The sequence below is a fragment of the Pteronotus mesoamericanus genome, unplaced genomic scaffold, assembly GCF_021234165.1.
Source record: "Pteronotus mesoamericanus isolate MK-2021 breed Mesoamerican mustached bat unplaced genomic scaffold, CSHL_Meso_final contig_20, whole genome shotgun sequence".
NCBI classification, from domain to species: domain Eukaryota; kingdom Metazoa; phylum Chordata; class Mammalia; order Chiroptera; family Mormoopidae; genus Pteronotus; species Pteronotus mesoamericanus.
In genome coordinates this window covers 21,404,168-21,425,886 of record NW_026555085.1, presented here as the reverse complement: position 1 = coordinate 21,425,886, position 21,719 = coordinate 21,404,168, and the positions used below count along the sequence as shown (strand labels likewise).

At 41.9% G+C, this 21,719-nt stretch overlaps 1 protein-coding gene across 2 annotated transcripts in view; it reads left to right on the top strand.

Moving 5' to 3' along the window:
* Window positions 1-21,719, top strand: part of GCLC (glutamate-cysteine ligase catalytic subunit) — a 48,650-nt gene that overhangs the window by 13,272 nt on the left and 13,659 nt on the right. The window contains exons 2-8 of one of the 2 annotated variants that reach the window (XM_054569490.1): window positions 9,905-10,017; window positions 10,825-11,007; window positions 14,374-14,487; window positions 16,052-16,110; window positions 16,216-16,349; window positions 20,577-20,651; window positions 21,118-21,234. In XM_054569490.1, the coding sequence (XP_054425465.1) occupies window positions 9,905-10,017; window positions 10,825-11,007; window positions 14,374-14,487; window positions 16,052-16,110; window positions 16,216-16,349; window positions 20,577-20,651; window positions 21,118-21,234 (795 nt within the window). The remainder of the gene's footprint in view (window positions 1-9,904; window positions 10,018-10,824; window positions 11,008-14,373; window positions 14,488-16,051; window positions 16,111-16,215; window positions 16,350-20,576; window positions 20,652-21,117; window positions 21,235-21,719) is intronic. The other variant, XM_054569491.1, reaches the window with a different exon arrangement.

Here is a 21,719-nt window from a genome sequence, read left to right as displayed (position 1 = left end):
ACAAGAGGGTCTCAGTGTTGAGTGGGGGGGTGTCAGCAGAGGTTTCTCTGAAGGAGTAGTGCTGGACTTGAGACCCGCAGGAACCAACTATTTGAAGGGCTGAGGTAAAATCTTTCCAAGCAGAGAGAATAAAAGTGTGTCAAGGCCCTGAAGTGATTACTGGAGAAACAGAAAGATGGCCACTGTGGCTGCATCCGGGTGGTGGTTGAAATGGAGAAGGCGGAGGCCAGCAGATGGGCTGAATGCTTCTGGCTGGGGGCCTTGGGTTTTTTGCTGAGTGTGGACCATTTGTAAGTTTCAAGAAGGGGAGGGACTTGATCTGCTTAGTGAAGGAACCCCTCCAAGGTCTGCCTTCTTGCAGAGTTAGGCAGTGTTCTACACTAGTTAAGCTTTCCACCTTTCACTGAGACCAGTAGTACCTGAAACAAGTGCTATTTGAAAGTGCAGTTTGAAACAGTATTTTGGTAAAACAGTGCTTCCCATAAGTGACATATTCTGATATTTTATTCTACTTTATTTCAAAATTTTTTTGTCATGTTGATTACAACCTGCCACGGCCCACTAAGCAGTTTGTAACCAAAATTTGAAAAACTTACAAGACACTGGCCTTCCTCAATCAGTGCATCACTGCCCTGGAGCTAGAAAGTAATAACCACTAACGTTGGAGTGGTATTGTGTACTTATACTGTTGAATGCACTTTGCATGCATCATTTTATGTAATCATCCCCAGTGGCTCTATGAGGTACTCTTAATCCCCATTTTACAAAAGAAAAAAATCGAAACTCAAGAAGTTACTAAGATTCAAACTGATTGATGGCAAACTGTGCACTCCTAGCTGCCCCCCCAGGGAGCACGTCCCACATACACAGGAGCAAAAGAGCTCTGTGACAGTGTCTGTAGCTCCAGCCGAAGATGTGAATGAAGGAGAAAGGGAAAAAAAGAGTAGAGGAAGGGATGGTGTCAACAAAGAAAGAAGTATTTTTGTTGGGGTAGGGGGGTTGTTTCTGAAGGAAAATATAAATATCTTGGAGTCACAAATGCAGGCTTAAGTATTTTCCATTACCAGATAGCCAGTGATTCCCTTCTGATGAAATGCCAGCATTCTTTCTTTTTTTCCCCTTTACTATATATTATTGGAATCCTTTTAATAAAACCAAATACTTGGTTAAGACAAAGTGGAGAAGTGAAAGCTAAATGACATTTAAGCTCTCCCCACATTTCAGGGCAGTTTTTTTCTCCAGTAATTTGACAGCTGCTCACACTGGCTAATGCAGGAAGTTCTAGGGTCTGCCCAACACCAAATAGAGGGTGTACTTTGTGTCAGCAAAATCCTGTGTTGCTCGGTCAGTTGAGAGCTGTCCCACAAAGTGAAAACCCAGCAGTTGATTCATAGTCAGGGCACATGCCTGGGTTGCAAGCCAGGCCCCTGGTTGGGGCACCATAGTCGCCTGAGAGAAGGACCGGGCTCTTCTTGTCATAGCCTGAAGTGGCAGGAACCATCACCCAGCACTTTTTCAACGGGAGTAACCCTAGGCTTTCAGTCACCACTGTAGTGGTGAATCTGGGAAGGGACACTTTTTCAACAGCACTTTTTCAACGGGAGTAACCCTAGGCTTTCAGTCACCACCGTAGTGGTGAATCTGGGAAGGGACACTGCCCCTGGCTGGGCTTCCAGAGTTCATGCTTTATTCAAGGATAACACACTGGTGTACACCCAAAGTCCCCTGTCACGCCGTAGACCTGCCTGTGAGAATCAGTGGCCCTGCAAGGATGGCCAGGGCGCTGGGGACTTGCACCATCCTCCTTAGGAGGCAGGTAACGCCCAGCTGCTAAGCACACTGCAGGAGACGGACACTCTCCACCAGGCCAGCATTCTTTGAAAACTACAATGTTGAACGTGCTTGGTTAAATGTCTCGGTCTGCAGGACAGAGGCTAACAAGGTTAGTAATGTGGCCACAGCCTTCTCAGCTAATCTGCTGCTGGCAGTGGAGCCCTGTGAAAGGCAGATAGGGGCATGCCCTTTGTATGAAGGTCATGCTGACCTCACTTGATAGTTAGGCAGCCTGTACCCACCTCATCCCTGGACAGCAGGTAGCGGGCCAGCATCAGAGGCCCAAGGCAGGAGCTTGAACTTACCTCTGAGGCTTTGCTCCTTCGACGTGCATTTCAAAATCACCAGTGAAGGAGTTTATGTAGCAAGGGGCTCCATCTTCCAAATCCCGTCTGAAGCAGGTCTGTTGGTGGGATCGACCCTGCCTTCCAGGAGTAATTCCCGAAGGGAAGCCCTGCTGCTGCCTTTATGAGATGTGATCATGAAAGGGTAGCTCTGCTCAGATTATTGTGATGGCGGACTAGCATTAGACTCGGAGGTCTTGAATCACTGTCACTGGGCATATAGGTGGGGGCCCTCTGGGCACAGCAGTTACTTTGGAGTTAGAATTCCTATATCGTAGCATTTGTTCTCACAGTCTCTTTAGAAAGCACTTTTCCCCCTCTTTGTTAGGTGGGTTAGTCTACCACCAATTCCTGAGAACTAAAACCCTGATTTTCACATAAGCAGTCCCTGAATTTAGGACAGCCTAATTTATAAACACGTGTTTCAAGGGAATGTGCTTGCTTTCTCGCTTGCTCAGCTCTAGTTAGTGCATCAGGCCCTGAGCTGGGCTCCACCATGGAGGGTGGGTGTTCTCTCTGGCAATAGTCATGCCTCTGCTAAAGTCCTAAGCTCTTCTGCACTTGGTAGGAGCCACCTCAGAGGTTCTTGATGTGGCTTCACTCTCTCACACTCTTCCTACCCCACATCCAGCTGAGCACTGCAGAGCAGTTGATCCAAAGTAGCCTCTCTCTGGGAACCAGAATGCCCTCTTTCTTGTCAGTCACATGATAACTGGGACTCTGGCTGGGGAATATGTTCTCAGGAAGAGCCAAGGAATTCACTTGTCCTTGGAACCCAGAAAATATAGTCTAAAAGCACAGGTGTTTTGAGATCAGTGAAAATGACTTATCTTTTACAGAATTGTTTCTTTAGGAGGAAAAGTCTTCTGGTTTAGGTTCAGGTTTCTCAATTGCAGACTGTCTCCATTAACTTAGAATCCATAGCGAATATCAGCATTGGTAACTTTACTTGATGTGCTACTTTTTTTGAGGTTCATTTGTGTGAGAAGACTGGTTGGGTTCTATTAGATTTGGTCCAGAAATAATAGGAGTCCCATAGCATGGTCTTCATAACCATTAGAAAATTACTACTGACATGCCTGAAGTGTAGTGGTATGGTTTAAAAAAAAAAAAAAAAAGTCAGTCAATGTAAATTCTCAGGGCCAGAAATGAAATATCTTATTCCATCTGTAGGCCATGAAAGAGCAGATCTACATTCAGGGATTTCCTGTGTAATGAATACGTGCGTCCAGGTACAGTTCCAAGGTTGTATGTCTCTTGGGTTTAGTCCAGTGATGTCCATTACAACTTTCTGCAGTAATAGATAGGTTTGCACTAGCCAGTAGAGTAGCCACTAGCCATAGTTGGCTAGTGGGGTTTGAGAACTGAATTTTAATTAATTTTAACTCTAAATAGCCACACAAGTCTGGTAATTGACAACATGATTTTCTTTCACTTCTCTTTAGTGAAAGGTGTCATTGTCCCCCTGTGAGATTCACCGCGATTTTTCCAGCAGCTCCCAGGCTTACTCTCTGGTGACGTCCTAAAATTTTTAACTTAGGCTTCCTATCACTAATCTTGGCACGTGAAGAATTTGTTTTCTCATTGTGGGTCAAGATACCCATTCAAGGAAGTTACTTCACCGAAACATAGGAAATTAATTGCTCTTATGCTGCTCTGCAAGCTGAAGTCCTGTTCTAGGATATCAGCAAATAGAAGGTCATGGTGAGGCCACATTGATTTTGGTTTCTAAAAGTGTAAACTTCCTTAGAGTTCACCTGTGTAATTTTGTTGTCTAACATGACATTTCACGGTGGCGTGGAGGGGTGGGGGGAGTGAAAATGCATCATATTATAAGGACGTGATAGAAGTTTAGACTACACTACTAAAACATTTCTTTGGGAGACATAGGACAGTTTAATCTGACACATCAATAACTACCAGTTTGAAATATATACACAACAATACAAAAAGTGTGTTCCAATTTCTGCTTTATACTTGTTTCCCCAAAACGCTCAAATGTTACTACATAAAACAGTGGTTTTGATATTAGTAGTGATATCACCCTTAGACATACCTAACCTGGGAGTCTGCCTTGAACTGCATTCTGCGGTATATCAAATTTTATTACATCTATGTTAGAATTTCTTGCTGAAATTTAAGCTCAGCAGCCCTTTCGGTCTTGTCGTTCAGGTCTTCCCTATGGATAGATGATTTTTTTTTTTTTTGAAATGTCTGTCTATGGTTAGCACTGTCTTAGGCCTTCCAAGTTTCCTGTTGTGCTAGGTATGGGAATGGAACATCCAATTAGATGTTTGAGAGTGCTCAAAAATAGTAGTCGTTAGTGTTTTGTCATAGGAGGAACTAGTCTTCTGGAGAGAAAGCATGGTCACTAGCTTTAGAACAGCGTGTAATCTAGAGAAGGACTATTGTGGCCAGATCTCCGTGGTTGGGACCAGTTCATCTGCATCTCTGAGCAGCCAGGCAGGCGATTCTACTGCAGCAGTCAGAATGGTGGTCCGAGAAAGCACAGGGTTTCCTGCGGGAGGCTGTGTTCATACTGAAGCAGCAGCAGGCCCTCTCCTTTGGCTGGGCAGCCCCCTTCCTCCCGGAAGCCTTCTGATCTCCCAGCCTGGATCAGGTGTGGGAGTGCCCCTCTCAGGCACTCCCGCAGATCCTTTGGCTGAATTGGGTTTAATGGCAGTGGCTGCAGCCCACAGTGTAAGCTGGAGAACAGGAACTGCATCTGCCTGGCTCTTCACAGTATTCGCAGCACAGGGCTTTCTTGGGGCAGTGAAGGGACAAAGCAGGTAGGGGAATAAGGGAGGTGGACGCAGCAGAGGGAGGCAGCAGGATGCTGCTTTGGCACTGATTTTGTCATCAACTCTCACTGGAGACTTCAGGATGGCAGTGGGCTTTTGCTAGAGTCAGCGTACGCGGAGAGCTGGGCCCCTGAGAAGCAGTGGGCAGGTCCAGCAGGAGTCAGGACTGCAGGCCTGTGCCGGTGGAGGAGAGCCAACAGCGAATGAGGGCTCTGGCCTCAAACCCCGAATTCAGATTTCAGTAGGGTGGCTAGAGACAGAGGAATTTTCGCGGAAGTGTGACTTCCTTAAAGAGAGAACTGCCTGTAACTGCTTATAGAGCTAGATTGTTCTCCTAATGAAGCATGGTTTTCACCTCCAGAGAGCAGAAGTTTTAAAATTTGTATTTGATAAAATGCCTAGTTGTTCCTTAAATGATAAGCTCCCTGAAACCCTTACCTTAATGGTAGAGTACCAAAATGTTTTCCTTCTGTTCAAAAGGAAAACTTTGATTTTAAGCTATTGGTAAATGCCATTTAAAGACAACATAAATACTAAAAATTTTAATATTGTAATATTAAGTTAATATTTTAACTGTTATCTTGAACTTGAAAGCCTTGAGTGTTTCATGGTTTGTGTTCAGCACTGTACTGGGTACTTACGTCATCCTCAATTAAAATTTTATTTATTGGCTTAATTTCAGATGAGCATAATGCACCTTGTGCTTGTCCAAACCTGTATTAAATGACTAGAGAGTTACTCTGTCGGGGTCGTTCCAGGCAACACTATGTAACAGTAAACTATATAATAGCCTTCTGAATGTTCCTTTGTTTTTGATTCAACAGCTCAGAGATGTTATTCTAGAGGGATAAAATAGCCACTTAGCCCTTTACCAGTGAAATTTAAAGGATTTTAATTTTCATTTGTAGAAAAAATTGTGTACATTTTAAAAAATTGAGTGTCTCACAAAGAGTGATAGGTTATTTTTATGGGGTTTATTCTCCCCCCTTTTAAAGAGATAGCTGATGGACACCAAATAGTGTCCCTCAGATACATCTAGGGCATGGTAATCTGTGTACTGAGAATAGCACTAATTTTGCTTCTTCCAAATGATGTTAATTATACAAATTTGAATTAGTCACTCTGCAATCCATTAATAACGCTCTTTGGGCATCCACTTTTAGCGGTGTGTGTGTGCGCGCTGCACATGATGTTGCTGTAACTCTGGGGAATCAGCCTACATGATATTCAATGCCAGGAAGCTGGTACAATTTAATGCTTGGAATCTGTGTTGCGTACAGAAGGGCCTCTGTATCCTTTTTTGTTATTTTCTGTTTAACTTTGTCTTTTCCTCTCATTCTTGGGATGCAAAAAGAAAATTTAGGATGGGGACAAAAATCCAGAAATAGGAAAATAAATAAATTACTGTGGCTTTAGGTATTTTATACTGGGAAAGCATGTCTTACTGTATCACTTTTTATTATTTCTCAACAACAACTAGGTTACTGAACCAAAATCCAGTTCAGCTCTTGTTTGACTCTTAATGATTGAGTTATTTGAGTATATGAGCTAGAATTGGAAATTAATATAAATGTATTGAAGTTGGTGGGGTAAGGATTAAACAAAATAACAAAAAGCCAAGAGATAAAGAACGGTTTTGAACACTGGTGCAGAAAGGGGACAATTACTTCAGACCACCTTAAATTTGAGTTTGAAAAATCTTCAGATAATTCTTAAGGCTTCTAATTGAACTTAGATTTTATCCAAAAGAAAGTTTGTTTTTCTTTCCCACTTGATAAATATTCTGATGTTTTTCTATTTCATTTGCTTAATGAGATCATGAATGATTATTTTTTAATTAAGGAGAGTTTGGTATGTTAGCATTTTAAATGTCATCCATTTGGCTGATATTTAAAACTCAGGCTGAGTTTTACCTTTTTGTTCTTTTTGCCCTTCCCGTGCTCTAAATTGTGGGCTGAGAGTGTTTTTGAAAACTAAGGATTTCAACTATTTCAGAACTAGGAAACTAACAAAAGTTATTGCAACTGAGGTTATACGGCTGGTACAAAAGTTGGTTGTGATAGTGAATGATGGGAACCCAGTAAGGCAGAAAGTTTCTTTTCTTCTTTAGGAAGCAGGTTATCTGGTGAAGAAGAGAACTTAATCCTGATAACAGATGCTGGCAGGCAGAGGTGTTGGAACCGATGGTGGAAGAAGTATTGAAGGAGGAAGATTGTTTCTAACTGGAAGAGTTAGGAAGGCTACATAGTGTGCTCTGGCCCATCTGTTTACATCTATAACCATTAACTGTTATATCTTAGCTACTATGATGCAATGTCAAGGCCGCTTCATAAAATTGAAGCGTAATCAATTTGAGAGATTTTTTTCAGCCAGTATTAAACCTTTCCCTGCTTCATATAGCTTACAACAATTTTTTAAAAAGCTTATCACTAACCAAGACTGGCACCCTCTGTAGTCCTAGCAGCAAGGTGTGCTGGGCTTTGAGGACAGAGAGAACTGGGTTCAAATCCCTGCCCTAACACTTGTGGCCTTGGGAAACTTACTCAGCATCTCTGAGCCTCCTTGCCCATCTGTAAAAGGTGCGCATGCCTACTTTGCATGATGGGTTTGAAGCTTAGGATCTGTAAATGAAAAGTTCATGGTATATACCTTTTCTCATTGTGCTCATTTAAAGGTAAATTTGTTTCTCATACCTATATTTTCATATACCCATCTTGAGACCTGACAGAGTTTCTCCGTCTGTCCTGTTTTAGCTCTTCAGGAATCAGAGATCTGTAGATGTTATCTGAAAATCTGTACTTAAAACTGGGAGCACTTCCAGATTCCATAGCCTACAGGTTTCAGGCATTTGACATTGAGTGATTGTGCAGGTACAGATTTCACATTTCCAGTTCGTGTACCTAAATCAAGTAGTCTTACCAATGTTTTTTTTTCCCCAACTAAAAAGTTCTAAGGGAAGAGCATGAATGGGAACATAAATTTTTTTTGGGGGGGGGTAGTGTCAGTTAAGGCTGCTGTAACAAATACCATAGACTGAGTGACTTCAATAGAGGTTTATTTCTCATAGCTCAGGAGGTTGGGAAGCCCAGGATCAAAGATTCAGTTCCAAGTAAGGGCCCCGTCCTGACTTATGAATGACTGCCTCCTCCTGTGTCCTCGCAGGGTGAAAAGAGATCATTTTTCATCTCTTTTTAAATAAATTTTAAAGAATTTTTATTAATTGATCTTCAGAGTGAGAGTATACCGATTTGTTGTTCTAGTTATTTATGCATTCATTGGTTGATTCTTGTATGTGCCTTGACTGAGGATGGAACCTGCAACCTTGGCCTACCAGGACAGTGCTCTAACCAACTGAGCTAGTCCACCAGGACCTTATCTCTTTTTATAAGGACACTAATCCCATCATGAGGACTCCACTCTCCTGAACTAATTACCTGCAACGGCCTCACCTCAAACACCATTGCATTGGAGAGTAAGGGCTTCAACACACAAATTTGGGGGGGGGGGGGGGGGGGGGAGAGGGCACACAAATTCAGCCCATAGCCACAACTAATAAAAGTTAATTGAAAGTTTACTTTTCTGTTGTTGAAACCTGCCAGGCAGTAATTCCTAATGATTTCCTACCATTACTATCTTTTCCCCCCTTTATAATTATGTTTCTTAGCCGAAGGGCAAAACAGTTTCTTGATCGTTACTGTTACTGGATAGGGATGGCTGGGTCAAACGCCTTCCAAGGCTGGGCAGGCACGCGTAAATGAGGGAATGGGCCTGCAGACCACGGCGCGCCCCCTCAAAGGAGAGCAGCACGGCCCCAGCCCTGCAGGCCTCCAGAATCTGGATTTACAGGTGAACTGTCAGGCAGGTAGTTGTTATGTTGTTGCTTGCCTTTTTTAAAATGTCAATTTTAATACTAGGGTAAACCATGGGAAACCTATCTGTGTGCTGGTCTGCCTTGTGGGACATCATTTTGCCGCCTCCTCTCTGTCTTATGCAAAAGGTACTCTCAAGTGTTTGCCTAAATAATCCAGTCCCTTCCCTTTCCCTTACATATGGGTAGTATGTATTTTAGTTCTGTCGTAGTGATTCATAATCTCCACTGTTTATATCATTAGTCATGATTTAAAGCATGTCATTTCAGGAAAAACAATAGCTCAGAAAAGTCTTACTTCGGTATTGAACTCTTGATTTTTATCAGAATTCCCTCAGGTGTTGTTACAAATGCACTAGTGCACCTTGCATTGTCAACTTAATCTGGTTTCAGAGTCAGAAAGTTGTCTTACATTATTATTCAAAAACCCAAACTAAATGGTTGAAACTCCTGAGAAGCTGCTTCATATTGATGTGTTGAACTCTCCAATAGTAGGACTTAGAGTGGGATTATTAAATAACCTGTAAGTACGGATAATGTACCTTGATCAGAATGCCCAGACAAGCACCTCCATAAACTTATAGTCAACCAACTGAGCACGGACAACAGTGTCGTGATTGCTGGGGGGAGGAGGGAATGAGGGGACTACATGGTATTGGGAAAAAATACAATAAAGATTAAATTTAAAAAAATGAAAATTAAAAAAATTCAACTTCCTGCCGTTGTAAAGAATCTTAGCTTTGAAATACTTCTCTCTTGAAGTACAATTTGTCAAAATGGGCATCTCGACCTTTCTGTAGAGGATATGAAATAGAACACAGGAAGGAAGAAATCGAGGTATAGGAGTTCATGTCCTCACACAGTGGCACCACTCCTGACTGTTTTCTCTAGGTTTTCATATTATGCAAACGCTTATTATTTGCTATGGTATAAGGGAATGTGACAGTCCTGAGTTACTGTGGATGCCTTCTGACCTTCACAATTCCCCCTGCCGTCTTCTCTTAAGGTCACATTTCAATCTGAAAGCGTGTTCATCTTTCTCTTCTTATTTTCAATAGGTGGAATACATGTTGGTGTCTTTTGATCATGAACATGAAAAAGTCCAATTGGTCCTGTCCGGAGAGGAACTTCTTGAAACTCTACAAGAAAAGGGGGAAAGGACAAACCCAAAGTAAGCTGAAGACTTGTTTTAGTGTTTCTGAAACTGTTGGAACTACTAAAATAGATTCTTTCCTCAGATGTAAAGGAGACAGGATAACGTGGCAGTTTTGAGCCCAGGCTCTGATTCCCATACTTAATAGTGAGGTAACCTTAGGCAAGTCACTTAACTTTTCTGTGGCTTAGTTTCCTCATCTGTACGGTGGGATTAATACTATCTACCATGTGTGGTGTTGACATTTTAAATCCTTTAATATATTACAGCACTCAAAATAGTTAAACTCAGGATAGAGCCCGTTTACTAATATTAAGCTTTAAAAAAATTGCCATAGTGTTCCTGAGATCACGAACTATGGTGCCAGATAAAATTTGCAGATGGGTTTTGTTTGGCTAGTGGGATGTTTTTTTAATATTTAAGTAGACGGAGAGGTGAAGGGGCCTGTATTCTCCCCAGCAGATTTGGGTAGGCTGCGTTTTGAGTCTGGGCCTCAGCATAGAACTGAAAGAGCCCTTAAGGCCTGATTGCCTTTCCTGCCAAGTAGACTAGCTTGTCTTGGACAGTGAGTACCCTGTTGTGTGTATTTTCAGTTATTTATAAATATTTTCGACCCAGTACTTTTACCCCTAACATACTTGAAGAGCTTTGAAATATTAGTGGCCTTTAGAAACTGTTACGGAGTTTTTAGCTTCATTTGTACCTAATAGTTTCTGAAATTGTTGAGGCAGCTTAAAAAAGAAACGGAAAACAAAACCAACTTTGAAAAATTGAGTAGACTGCAGCAAAAGAATAAGATGGAGTGAATTCTTTTCTCTTCTGAAGCCACCCTACGCTTTGGAGACCAGAGTATGGGAGTTACATGATTGAAGGGACTCCCGGGCAGCCCTACGGGGGGACCATGTCCGAGTTCAACACAGTCGAAGACAACATGAGAAAACGACGGCAGGAGGCGACTTCTTTATTAAAAGAAAATCAGGCTGTTTGCACAATAACTTCATTTCCCAGGTTAGTTCCTCCATGAACGTGCGCCAGCAGACATTTAGGTTATAAAGAGAGCAAATTATAACCAAGCATTTGACCCTACAATTCTCATGCTTTACAGACAGGTCATTCTTCACAGTATCGCCTTTGATAGATTCTCTCATGTTAGAGCTACAGGCCAAAATCGCACGCCAGCTTCAGTGGGTGGCGGCCGCCCTGAGCCCTGTGGCAAGAGCCGTGATCTGGGCTTGGTGGGAAAGAAATGACCACCAGGGGGACCACAGTGACGGTTAACTGGCTAGCATGCGGCAGCGTTCAACCCAGGCAGGGGGGCGGGGGCGGGCAGCATGTCCTAATGCCATGCAGCTCTGACCCAGTGAGGAGTCCCCGAGTCCCCAGTCGCCTGATGATTATCAAGGGCTCTTCTCGCTCATTTGCTTGCCAGCAAATGATGTTGATGTTGGTGGCAGATCAAAGGGTCACCCGGGCTGGCTTCAGTGCCCCCAGGGCACTGTTGATACATATTAACTATGAATGGGGTGAGAGGAGGGCGGTCATCAGGTCATGTATGGATATTGCGCTGAAAGGAAAATTTTATGTATGTCATCAAATCTAGTTATGGCCAAAATTCCTAAAGATAAGTATAAATAGTGAGATTATGTACTCAGTTTACAGTGAGGTACATAAATATGCTACAATTATACTTAGGATCTTTAAGATCTACCAAATTGTGAATCTGATTGATTGATGCTAGATATCTGTCGGAGTGTGACAAAGCATGCTTACCTCCTCAGAGTTCAGAAGAGCTTTGGGGATTGCCATCTATGTCCTGGGACAGTTTGAACTATTTTGAGACTTTTTTTTCTTTTTTCCTGGTAAGTGTTCGTAATGAACACAGGCAGGGTTATACCAGTGTTCTTGGACGGACACTCGAATGAGAATTTTTTAGAATTTCCATTGTCACATCTAAATAGTTGAAACCTATTTTAAGTAACTCATCAAACGTTCATAAAACCATCTCTTATTTTCTGTGATTCCTTCATTCCATTTGTGCAGGCCACGCCCCTCTCCCTGCCAGAAATAAAAACCCCAGCTGGGTGAGGGTGGACAGGTTTCTTGGAAGAGAATTGGCATGTTCCTTTGCCCCGATGTTGAAGGAGGAGGCAAAGAAATCCCAACTGCCTTTCACTCAGACATCGGAATGCCTGCTCCACACCAGACCCACACAGTGAGGGATGCGATCATAATCCTAGGATGAGCCGGGGAGCATGGAGCCTCCTGAGAAGTAGAAGAAGGCTGGCTGGTGTGACAGGGATGTTGAGAATGAAGTGGAAGTACGGGGTGAGGTGACCCAGCCAGGTGGTTGGTGGGCCATATTATGTTCCCTAAGAATTTTGGTTGCTCTCCTGAAAGCAGTGGGAGGCCTTGGCAAGGCTGGGTTGGGCGGGTGGCATCACGGCTTAGTTCTGCAGGGCCCGCTTGGGCTGTGGTGTCATTGTGGTTCTGGGATGGGTGCCAGGGCTCACTGGGCGGTGAGTAAGGGGGCTCACTCGGGGGGACAGTGGTAGCCTGCATGAGGTGGGCGGTGGAGAGGGGACAAGAGGGTGGATGAAGAGATGGCAAAATCAGCAAACTGAGGGGTAGAGAGAAGAGATGTCAAGGCTGTTGGTTAGATAATAATTGTGAAATTTAGAATAATAAAGGCCAAGAAGTGTGTTACAGATGTCATTTGACAAGTTTCAGTGAACTGGAAAAGTCATATCTTAAGTTTTCCCTTTTTTCCCCTTAATATTAGAGTTCTATCTTTTCCTTAGCAAATTTTAAAATGACAGTTGTGATACAAACCAGAATTGTTTAGCTTATACTTTAAAATTCAGGAATGCATAGTATGGTGGCCACAGAGGGAAATCTTTGATTAAACCTAATGTACCTTTTACCTTGTGAGAATGGTTCCATATAGAACAGTTGCCAGCCCTGCCCTTTTTGTTTTCTTCTTTTTAAGATCCAGCGTCTTTTTCTTACAGTGTTATGAGGGAGAGTTGAGACAAAGAAATTAAAAGTTTTATTCTAAAAACCTTTACGTAAAAAGCCATTGTTAATAATGTGATTTTTCCCTCTGTAAAGAGGCAAAACTTTAGTGTGGAATTAGTCTAAAGAATGGTCATATGACAATTTAAAGTTAAACATGCAAAAAATGAAGAATTCACTAGCCGCGTTTGAGTGCTCAGTAGCCACCTGCAGTCAGTAACTACCACGCTGGCTTTGGACAGAGCAGGCAGCGAACGTGGTGCTGTTGGCGCTGTTGGCGCTGTTGGCCGCTACTAGTCTAAAAGAAAAGCAGTGGTCTGAGTTCTGACTTGCCAGATCAGCAAATGCTGACTGGCTAAGAGTCCCGCAGGAGTAAGCTTGTCATTCCCCTAAAGGGCTTTCCCCAAGGGTGCAGGCTAACAATAAATAAAGCACATAGCCATAGGCGTTCCCTGGGAACTGTTTTTTAGATAAGACCAGCAAATTCAGCTCTTCACTGGCAGAAGTTCAGCCAACAGGTACTTCATTTTATAAAGGGTAGGGGTTGAAAATGAAGGCATAGGCTAGTCTTAGCTCTCAACCAGAAGTTTCTTATCACTGATCAGAGCCCTGACAAGAGCCTCCCTTGTTTTGCTTTCACTAACTTGTTGGTTTTTGTCCTCCCTCACAGCACACTTAACAATGACCTTAAAATACTTAGTTCTGAAGAATTGGTGGTATCACTGCACTTAGGGATACACACAGCACTTCCTTTTTTCTGTGCTGGATTTAAAACTCTTCTTTAGGTCAAGTAAATAATAGGGTTGGGTTTCAGGCTGCAAAGTGGATGAGGACACCTGTAGAGACAGTACTTACTATTGAGAGACTTGTTCGATGACCTGCAGCGACAGAGAACAGGAGATTCAGACAAAACTTACTAGGAGATTGGGGGCAGTGGCAGTGTGCAGGGGTCAAAGGATAGGCTGAGAGTTTAGAGCTAGTAAAAGAGGAGGCCTCAGAAACTGCGGGGGGGACAGGGACCTGTAAATCCTGACAATTGACAGGACCAAGGGACGGGACTTCTGTGCTGTGGGTGTAGCTATTAAATGAAAAGATGGGTAGGACGTTCTGTGGACAATGAGTGAATGGAAGTTTTCTGATGAGGTCTGTGAAGGGCTGGAATCACAAAGGAGATCTTGGTGAATAAGATAAAGCGCAAAGGGGTGGTTGTAATGGGGCATGATATTTACAAAACATTTGTGTGCTTGACCGTCTGAAAAGGGGCATAATACATGCGAGGTATTTTAACAGGTGCAATCGTGGCCAGGCATAATTGACCCTTGAAAAAAATTCCTATCTATTTAGTTCTTAAATTTGTTGTAGATTAGGCTGTCCTGGGTTCACACTGCCTGAGTTCAAACCCAACCCAGTCAAAGGTGGAGCCTCCAAGTCCCTCTTCTTTCCTGATGAAGCAATAAACAAGCACCCCCGCTTCAGGTGAGTATGGCTTTGTGTTTAAACACAGGTGCCCCTCACTCACTCAGATCCCTGTCTTACGAGGATTCTCACTGAGCATTTGCTGAATTCTGGCTCCTTTTGTAACCAACCAGGAGAGACAGCAGATACATGATATGCACACACCACCCCGTTACATGCTCAGTACGTTCAAGGCTGCCCGATTGTTGCTTTGTTGCTCTGGTACCAGGCTCGACTTGCCCATTTCCAGCTCATCTTAAAGTCATTAACTTAGAGACTGTCTTCTTTTGTGAGCAGATTCTTTTCAATCCTAGTTCTCTAAACACCTATTTTGGGAAGCTTTCCCTTAGTTATGTTTATCTTTTTCTCCATCTGTAAGTTACCACCAGTATATGTGATCTACTCATTCCGCTATCTCAATAATAAGGTAAAAGAGGTACATGTGTGTATCATAGGTACTCTCTATCTTCTGTTCTATTTTCTTCTAGCTCTGTTAGATTGTAGTTTAATTTGTGGTTTTGTACCTTGAGTCTCACCCATCATCCTGAACCTAGGACCTGACGTAGAGTTAGGGGTGTTGGGACTTCTCAGTATTCATTTTTAAAGAGGCCGGCACAGCTGCTATATGCAAAGTCTTGGGGAGACAAAGATTTATAGACATAGTTCCCAACTTCAAGTTAGAGTGTGCCCAGAGAAAAACAGATATTCATCTGCAAGAAAAGATAGATTATGACTGTGTAAAAAAATGGTAGAACCAGGGGTACTCCTTGGAGAAAGGAGGGTGCTTCTTACTGAGGGGATCAAAGCAATTTCATGGGAGAGGGGGCACTTAAGCTGGGTCTGTAGCAGCGCTGTCCAGGAGAATCATGATGTAAGCCACAGACATTCAATTTTCTAGTAGCCATATTTAAAAAGTAAAAAATGGATACTTACTTTCATAATGTCTTATTTAGCCCTACATATCTAAAATATTATTTCAACTTGTAATCTCAGTATTTTAAAGGTATAAATAAGAACTTTTTCTGTACTAAATTGTCGAAATCGGGTGTGTTTTAACCCCACAGTGTATTTTGATTAGGACTAGCCACATTTCAGGTGCTCAGTAGCTGCATTTGCCTAGTAGTTTCTGGATTAGACATTGCAGGTCTAGGGTTTACATGTTAAAGCCTCAGGTTGGGGCGGGAGTAATGGGGAGTTGGGGCTGCAGAGATGCCTGGGGAGAGCAAGTACTAAAGTTTGGTTCAAGTCTTGGGTCACACAGGAAGTGTTAGAAGGGCAGGGTGAGATCTGACCAGGGCAGACTCAAAACACTTGGTCTGGTGAGTTACAAGGAGCTGGGGAAGTGGGGATTGAGCAGGCGAGAGAGTGGCCTTCTTGAGTAAGCACCCAAGGAAGTGGCATTAAGGTAAAGCCTTTGTTCAGAGATCCCTCAGAGGACCTTGATCCACATAAATTACCTCTGGCGTAGCCTCAGAAGTAGTTCAGAGGTATAGGATTTCATTCATTTACTTGCATATGATCAAATTCTTCTGTTATATAATGGGTCTGTGGTGACCAGTTTATGACATTTGGTTGTCTATTTCAGCACCCTGACAAGAAATATCCGGCATAGGAGAGGAGAAAAGGTTGTCATCAATGTACCAAGTAGGTCCACGGAGAGGTGGTGGGAGGAGAGATCTTTGTTGAATTGGTGTTGAATCCTTGGGTCTCACTCATTATCCTTTTTAAAAAAAATTTTTTTAAATACAGTATTTAAGGATAAGAACACACCATCTCCATTTATAGAAACATTTCCTGAGGATGATGAGGCAGCGAAGGCTTCAAAGCCGGATCACATCTACATGGATGCCATGGGATTTGGGATGGGCAACTGCTGTCTTCAGGTATTGTTCCACGTACACAGAGAGGCACGGTGCCCTCAGCCATTTCTGTTTATAACTTCTCTTATGTATTTGTGTTTTCTTTTTAAAAATCACATTTAATCACGTTGAAATGGTAGCTAGTATGCCTTTCTGAAAACCAGTGAAGTTATTTTATTAAACTCATTGAAAGCTATCCCTTAACAGAGAATTTACAGAGTCTACCATTCACTCCAAAGATAAGTAGTTTTAAATTAACTTACGATGCGAAATACTCCCAGGTTCAGGTCTGTTCTTTCCATATGCCTAATTTTTGCTGCCATCTAGTGACATAGCGACAGTGTGGCTTTGAGGCAGTAAACAGTGCTTGAATCTCTTATTTCTGAAAATGAATTCCGATGGGCGCATTCCAATGATTTTGTAATCCAAAGGAAGGACTGTTTGGACTTAAAATTTTATACTCATGCAAGGCCATCTAGCAGTAGACAAAGAATAAATACCTAGCAGCCCCAGTTTGCTTTGCCCTTGGCTCAGGTACACAGGAGGTGGGACAGCCTTTCTGGATCTAATCAGATTACAACGCCCCGGGCACCGACTGTGCTCAGGGTTTGGCTACTCTGGTATTTGGGTAACTTCCTCCACCTCATTTGGCCTCAGTTTTCTCAGCAGTTGAAAGAAGCATTTATATGAAGGCCTCTTCTAGATCTGACTCCAAGCTAATATTTATTTCATTGTTTTCATTAACAGAAGTATTTGTTTTAACCTTTGTTTAAAGTCCTTAAACAGGAGTTGAAAATTTGAAAATATAAACTTTCAAATTGAACAATCAAATCAAGAGAGGCCTCTTGTTATTTTCCAAGGAGATTTTATCTAGTTCCAATTATTTCAGCTTGTTAGGAAGGTGTCCTTGGAGCCGGGCAGAGCCTGGCCCCACTCAAGGCCCCCGGGCCGCCCGCCTGAGCGCTCTCCGTGGAGGCCAAGAAACCCAGCATCCCCGCATCCCAGGCAGCTACAGCGGAAACACACGCCTTCTTGCACATATCTCTAATGCGTTTATTTTTACAGCTGTGTGTATCAAAATTGAAGGCCAGCGTCAGAGTTTTCCAGGCTAACAGTGCTTTGGTAACCATAGCCAAGGATAAAATTTTTTCCTGACTTACATAGGTAGTATAAAATATGTGGCTTACAAACAAACATAGACCAGAAAGTTTCCTTACAGATGTTCATACTTCATAAGAAAGAGACCTTTTGACTGTTAACTGAATATCTGCTTCCCTACCTTAATTACAAATATTTCCAAAGAGAACCATTAAGCTTTAAAATTATCGGTGCTATGGGAGTACCGCTTGCCTTTTCTTGGTTTAATATTAAACCCAGGGTGTTTTGCCAGGGACATCAGTTTTGCTGTTCCAAAGGGCTATTCTTTCCTTTGAAATGCTGTATTTATATGAAGAAGTATGTTCTAGTGGTAGGAGTTAACATTTTTATTGCTAGTTTTCCATCCAATTTAAGCTTTGACATGGGTTTAAGATTAAGTTTTCTTTTTTCTTAGTGGCACATCTAGCCCCCTAGTTTCAATACTTAAAAAAATCGACACATACAGTGTGAAGTGTATGGCAAATGGGACAACTTCCACAAATCAACAAAGAAATCCTGCTTTGAATCTCTTAAGTGGAACACTAGAAACTGCTTATTACAGTAAAGCAGAAATAAGGGTTTCAAAGTAATTTAAGATTAATGGAAAACTTACTTTACAAAACAAAAAATCATTTTAACCACATTCAGATTCTAGACTCTTGGGAGGCGTTTCAGGAATCATTTAATGAGTTCATGTCAGTGAGTTCATGCATGTTACAAGAGGTCTCCCACCTTCACGAAAACCATGTTTTCAGACTGAGTTTCAGACTGGGTTCTAGATAAATTTTAGATTAGATCATTTAGGTTTCTAACATCTATTTTTTATACTTCTCTTTTCTCCCCCCTCTCATCAGTGTCCTAGTGACATTGCTTCTCTTTTTTATATACTTAAAAAGATACCAGAAGCCAACTGATCATATATTTACATCTTTTTAAGGTATTGGAACATTTTTTTCCTTCCCCCACTAAAACCGTTGTCCACGGTGATACTGCATTTGGTTTGGTAATGGCTATCGGCTCTAGAATAAGGAAGCCTGCTAGTAAATAGATTTAGAATAAGTCATTTCACTGCTGTAACTTGACTATTGAATTCCAGGGGCTGATTTTCTGAAGGATACTTTTCTAGAGTTGATTTTTCCAGGATTTGTCTGGATTTATGCACTAGGCCAGCTCAGAGGAGCCAGTCAAATAACTGAAAGAAAAAATGCTTATCACAGTATCTTTTTAAAAACAAAGTAAAACTCTCTCTCTCTCTCTCTCTCTCTCAAAAGTGATGAAGTAGGTCCTAAATAAACTGGAGATGTATGTTCAAAAGAATTCAGCAGTCAAAACACTTGGGGAACATTTAGGTACTTATAATATATTTGGCCTGTAGGGTCACAGATTTTCAAGTGTCTCTACCATTTTATGAAAATACAACTTATCTTTTTTCCTGTCTTCTCCTCTTTTGCATCTTCTTTCCTTCAAGATAATGTACTCATTTAATAAATACATATTAGGTACTAAGTAGGTGTCAGACGCTGTTTTGCACACTTGGGATCGAGAACGCAAGGCAGACAGATCTCTGCTCTACTGGAGCTTTTAGCGGTGGGTCACAGCAGATAAAGTGTGGAAATACTTTACTCACCTCCCCCCATCTCCTCACTTCTCATTTAATCCTTACCCATGCACAAGCTGGTTACTGAGTTCCCACCTCTTTGCAGAAACTACCCTTCTGGTTGTCAGTGACCTAATTGCCAGCCCTCTCAATCTTTATAATCTTTATCTGTTTTAACTGTGGATACTCTTACTCGTTGATGGCTATGACACAGCTCTTCTCCATGTTGAATTAATCTGTAATGGCTGGTTCGTTATTATGCAAGAACTTGTCTAAGTGATTGTTTTTTGTAGTTGTCACATGGACATGAAATGCCACTGTGATTCAGCAGGTGCTCTTATGACTGTCCAGCAGAAGTTCTCAGCTTTTAAAAAAATGCAAAGTTGAGACCTGGTTAAAACTATGGGAACTAACATGCTGGGATTAACAAACTCACTCAGCTGTTATTTCAAGTATTAAGCACTTAACTCATTTCCTGCACCAACACTAAATTCACACTGCCATTATTAAATAACAGTGACAGAGGAAGTTAGAACCGTTCCCAGTGTGCATTTAATACAGATGTGCTGACACAACCATGACTTGTAACCCCTGCTCCATCCACTGTTCCCAGTGCTCCCTCCCCCAAAGAAGGCAGACATTTTATTAGTTTCTTTATGGTAATTATTCATGGAGTATTTGTACTAATCATTTGGTGACCTTTTTCTCTGCCTGACTAAGTGTACTACTTAGCCATCTTGCACAGACTCTCAGTGATCTGCCCATCTTCAGGACATCATCTGACTCTACGCCCCAAATATTTCTCCAGTTCAGGTTTTTCTTTTGGGCACCAGCCCTGGGGCCCAGCCGCTTACAGGGCCTCTTTGTTTGTTCCTTGGCTTCGTAAGCCCATCTGTCATGGTGCTTCTTCGTCTGTCTGTCCTGGGAACACCCGACCCAAGTCCTAAGTCACATCCTCACTGTCTGTACCCCCTGGTCACCAGAGCCTACAGCTTTAATTCTGGTGTGCTCCACGTTTTGTTAGACAGTTGCAGTGTTTGAACTGCTCTGCCTCCCTCCAGTCCTGCCCCTTCCAAGCTATTCTTCATACAGCCCTCCAGTGAACTTTGAAACCCATCCTTAGCATCTCCAAATCCCTTTTGTACCAAAACCTATATAACCCCTCAGCCAACTGAAGTGAATGGGGAGCTCTTGAAAGAAAGAAGCCAGTAAGAGAGGAAATGCCTTACCGGACTTCATCACTTACCTCGTGTCTCGTTTTTCTTCATCTTTTAAAATTTTTTTTAACTTAGGAACATGGTCATTTATATTAGTCGTGAACATGATTAAATACCATTTTCTAGCAAAATTAATACAAGACAGCTTTTAAACAAAGCTCCTGTATTAAATATTTCATCAGTGGAATAACCATTACATACCAGGTCCCCTCCCTTCTCCAGCATTCTTCTCAGACTTTCACTCCTTGGGGGAGGATGTTAATCATTCTTTGTTGTTAATAACTTGCAATTCTTAAACAGGTAACCTTCCAAGCCTGCAGCATATCTGAGGCTAGATATCTATATGATCAGCTGGCCACTATCTGCCCAATTGTTGTAAGTAGAAATCACATCTTATTTTAAATACTTTTTTGTGTAAAATAAAGACTGCATGGGCCAAATTTGCTGAATGTGCTATTTAAGTCCAGTTAAGACTTCATTCAGAAATGAACTAACACAGAAAATACGTAGAGTAAAAGCGGACTAAGAGTCTATGTTGTAGATGTTTACTTTTTGCTAGTAAGACATTTATGTGTGAAGGTGTCAAGTTCAAGTGGAGCCATCTTCCCTTTCCCTTCCTTCATGTCCTCACATTATAGAGGATTATTTAAATGGATTAGACCCAAGGATTTGTAGTTACTTCTTGTGTATTTCATTGTGAGAAACAGGCACAGATGATGTAGTAGAGCTCTGTATGGGTTGCATAACTGATTCTTATTGACCAGAGATAACTGCATGGAGCTTATTTCAGCATGGAAATGACACTTTGAACCTGCAGGTGCTGACTTTTGTTTGTTTTTAGATGGCTTTGAGTGCTGCGTCTCCTTTTTACCGAGGCTATGTGTCAGACATTGATTGTCGCTGGGGAGTGATTTCTGCATCTGTAGATGATAGAACTCGGGAGGAGAGAGGCCTGGAGGTGGGAATGATTTTCCTTAATAGCCTTTTTATATCAAGCAGGTAAAATGGAGTTACTGTAACTACTTGCGATTTTGAAGTTTCCTTAACTTTTTGTCTTGAGTAGGTTAATCATGTGGGAAAAAATTCATGGGTTACAAACTTGTTTGTAATTTTTGGCTTTATAGTGTTTGTTTTGGGGTGAATATGTGGGAAACATGATTTGGTTTGGGTGGGGAGTTAATTTTCATCATTTGTTGACATCTATATTTGTTTAAAATTAATAGTGCAGGGTTTCTTTTGTTTGTTTTTTGGTTTTTGTTTTTTTTTTTACTGTTTTGGAAGTCATTGCTGATGGCTGTTTTTACCAAAAGGCTTTTTGGCGCTACATGAGTGCTTTGTTTATGATGCTTTCTGCTGTGGAAAGTGTACTGTGTCGTCAAAGTTTTTTTTTATCCCATATAAAGTGTTAGGTTTTGCCTGATAATAGTCGGTTAGTGCTCTTGT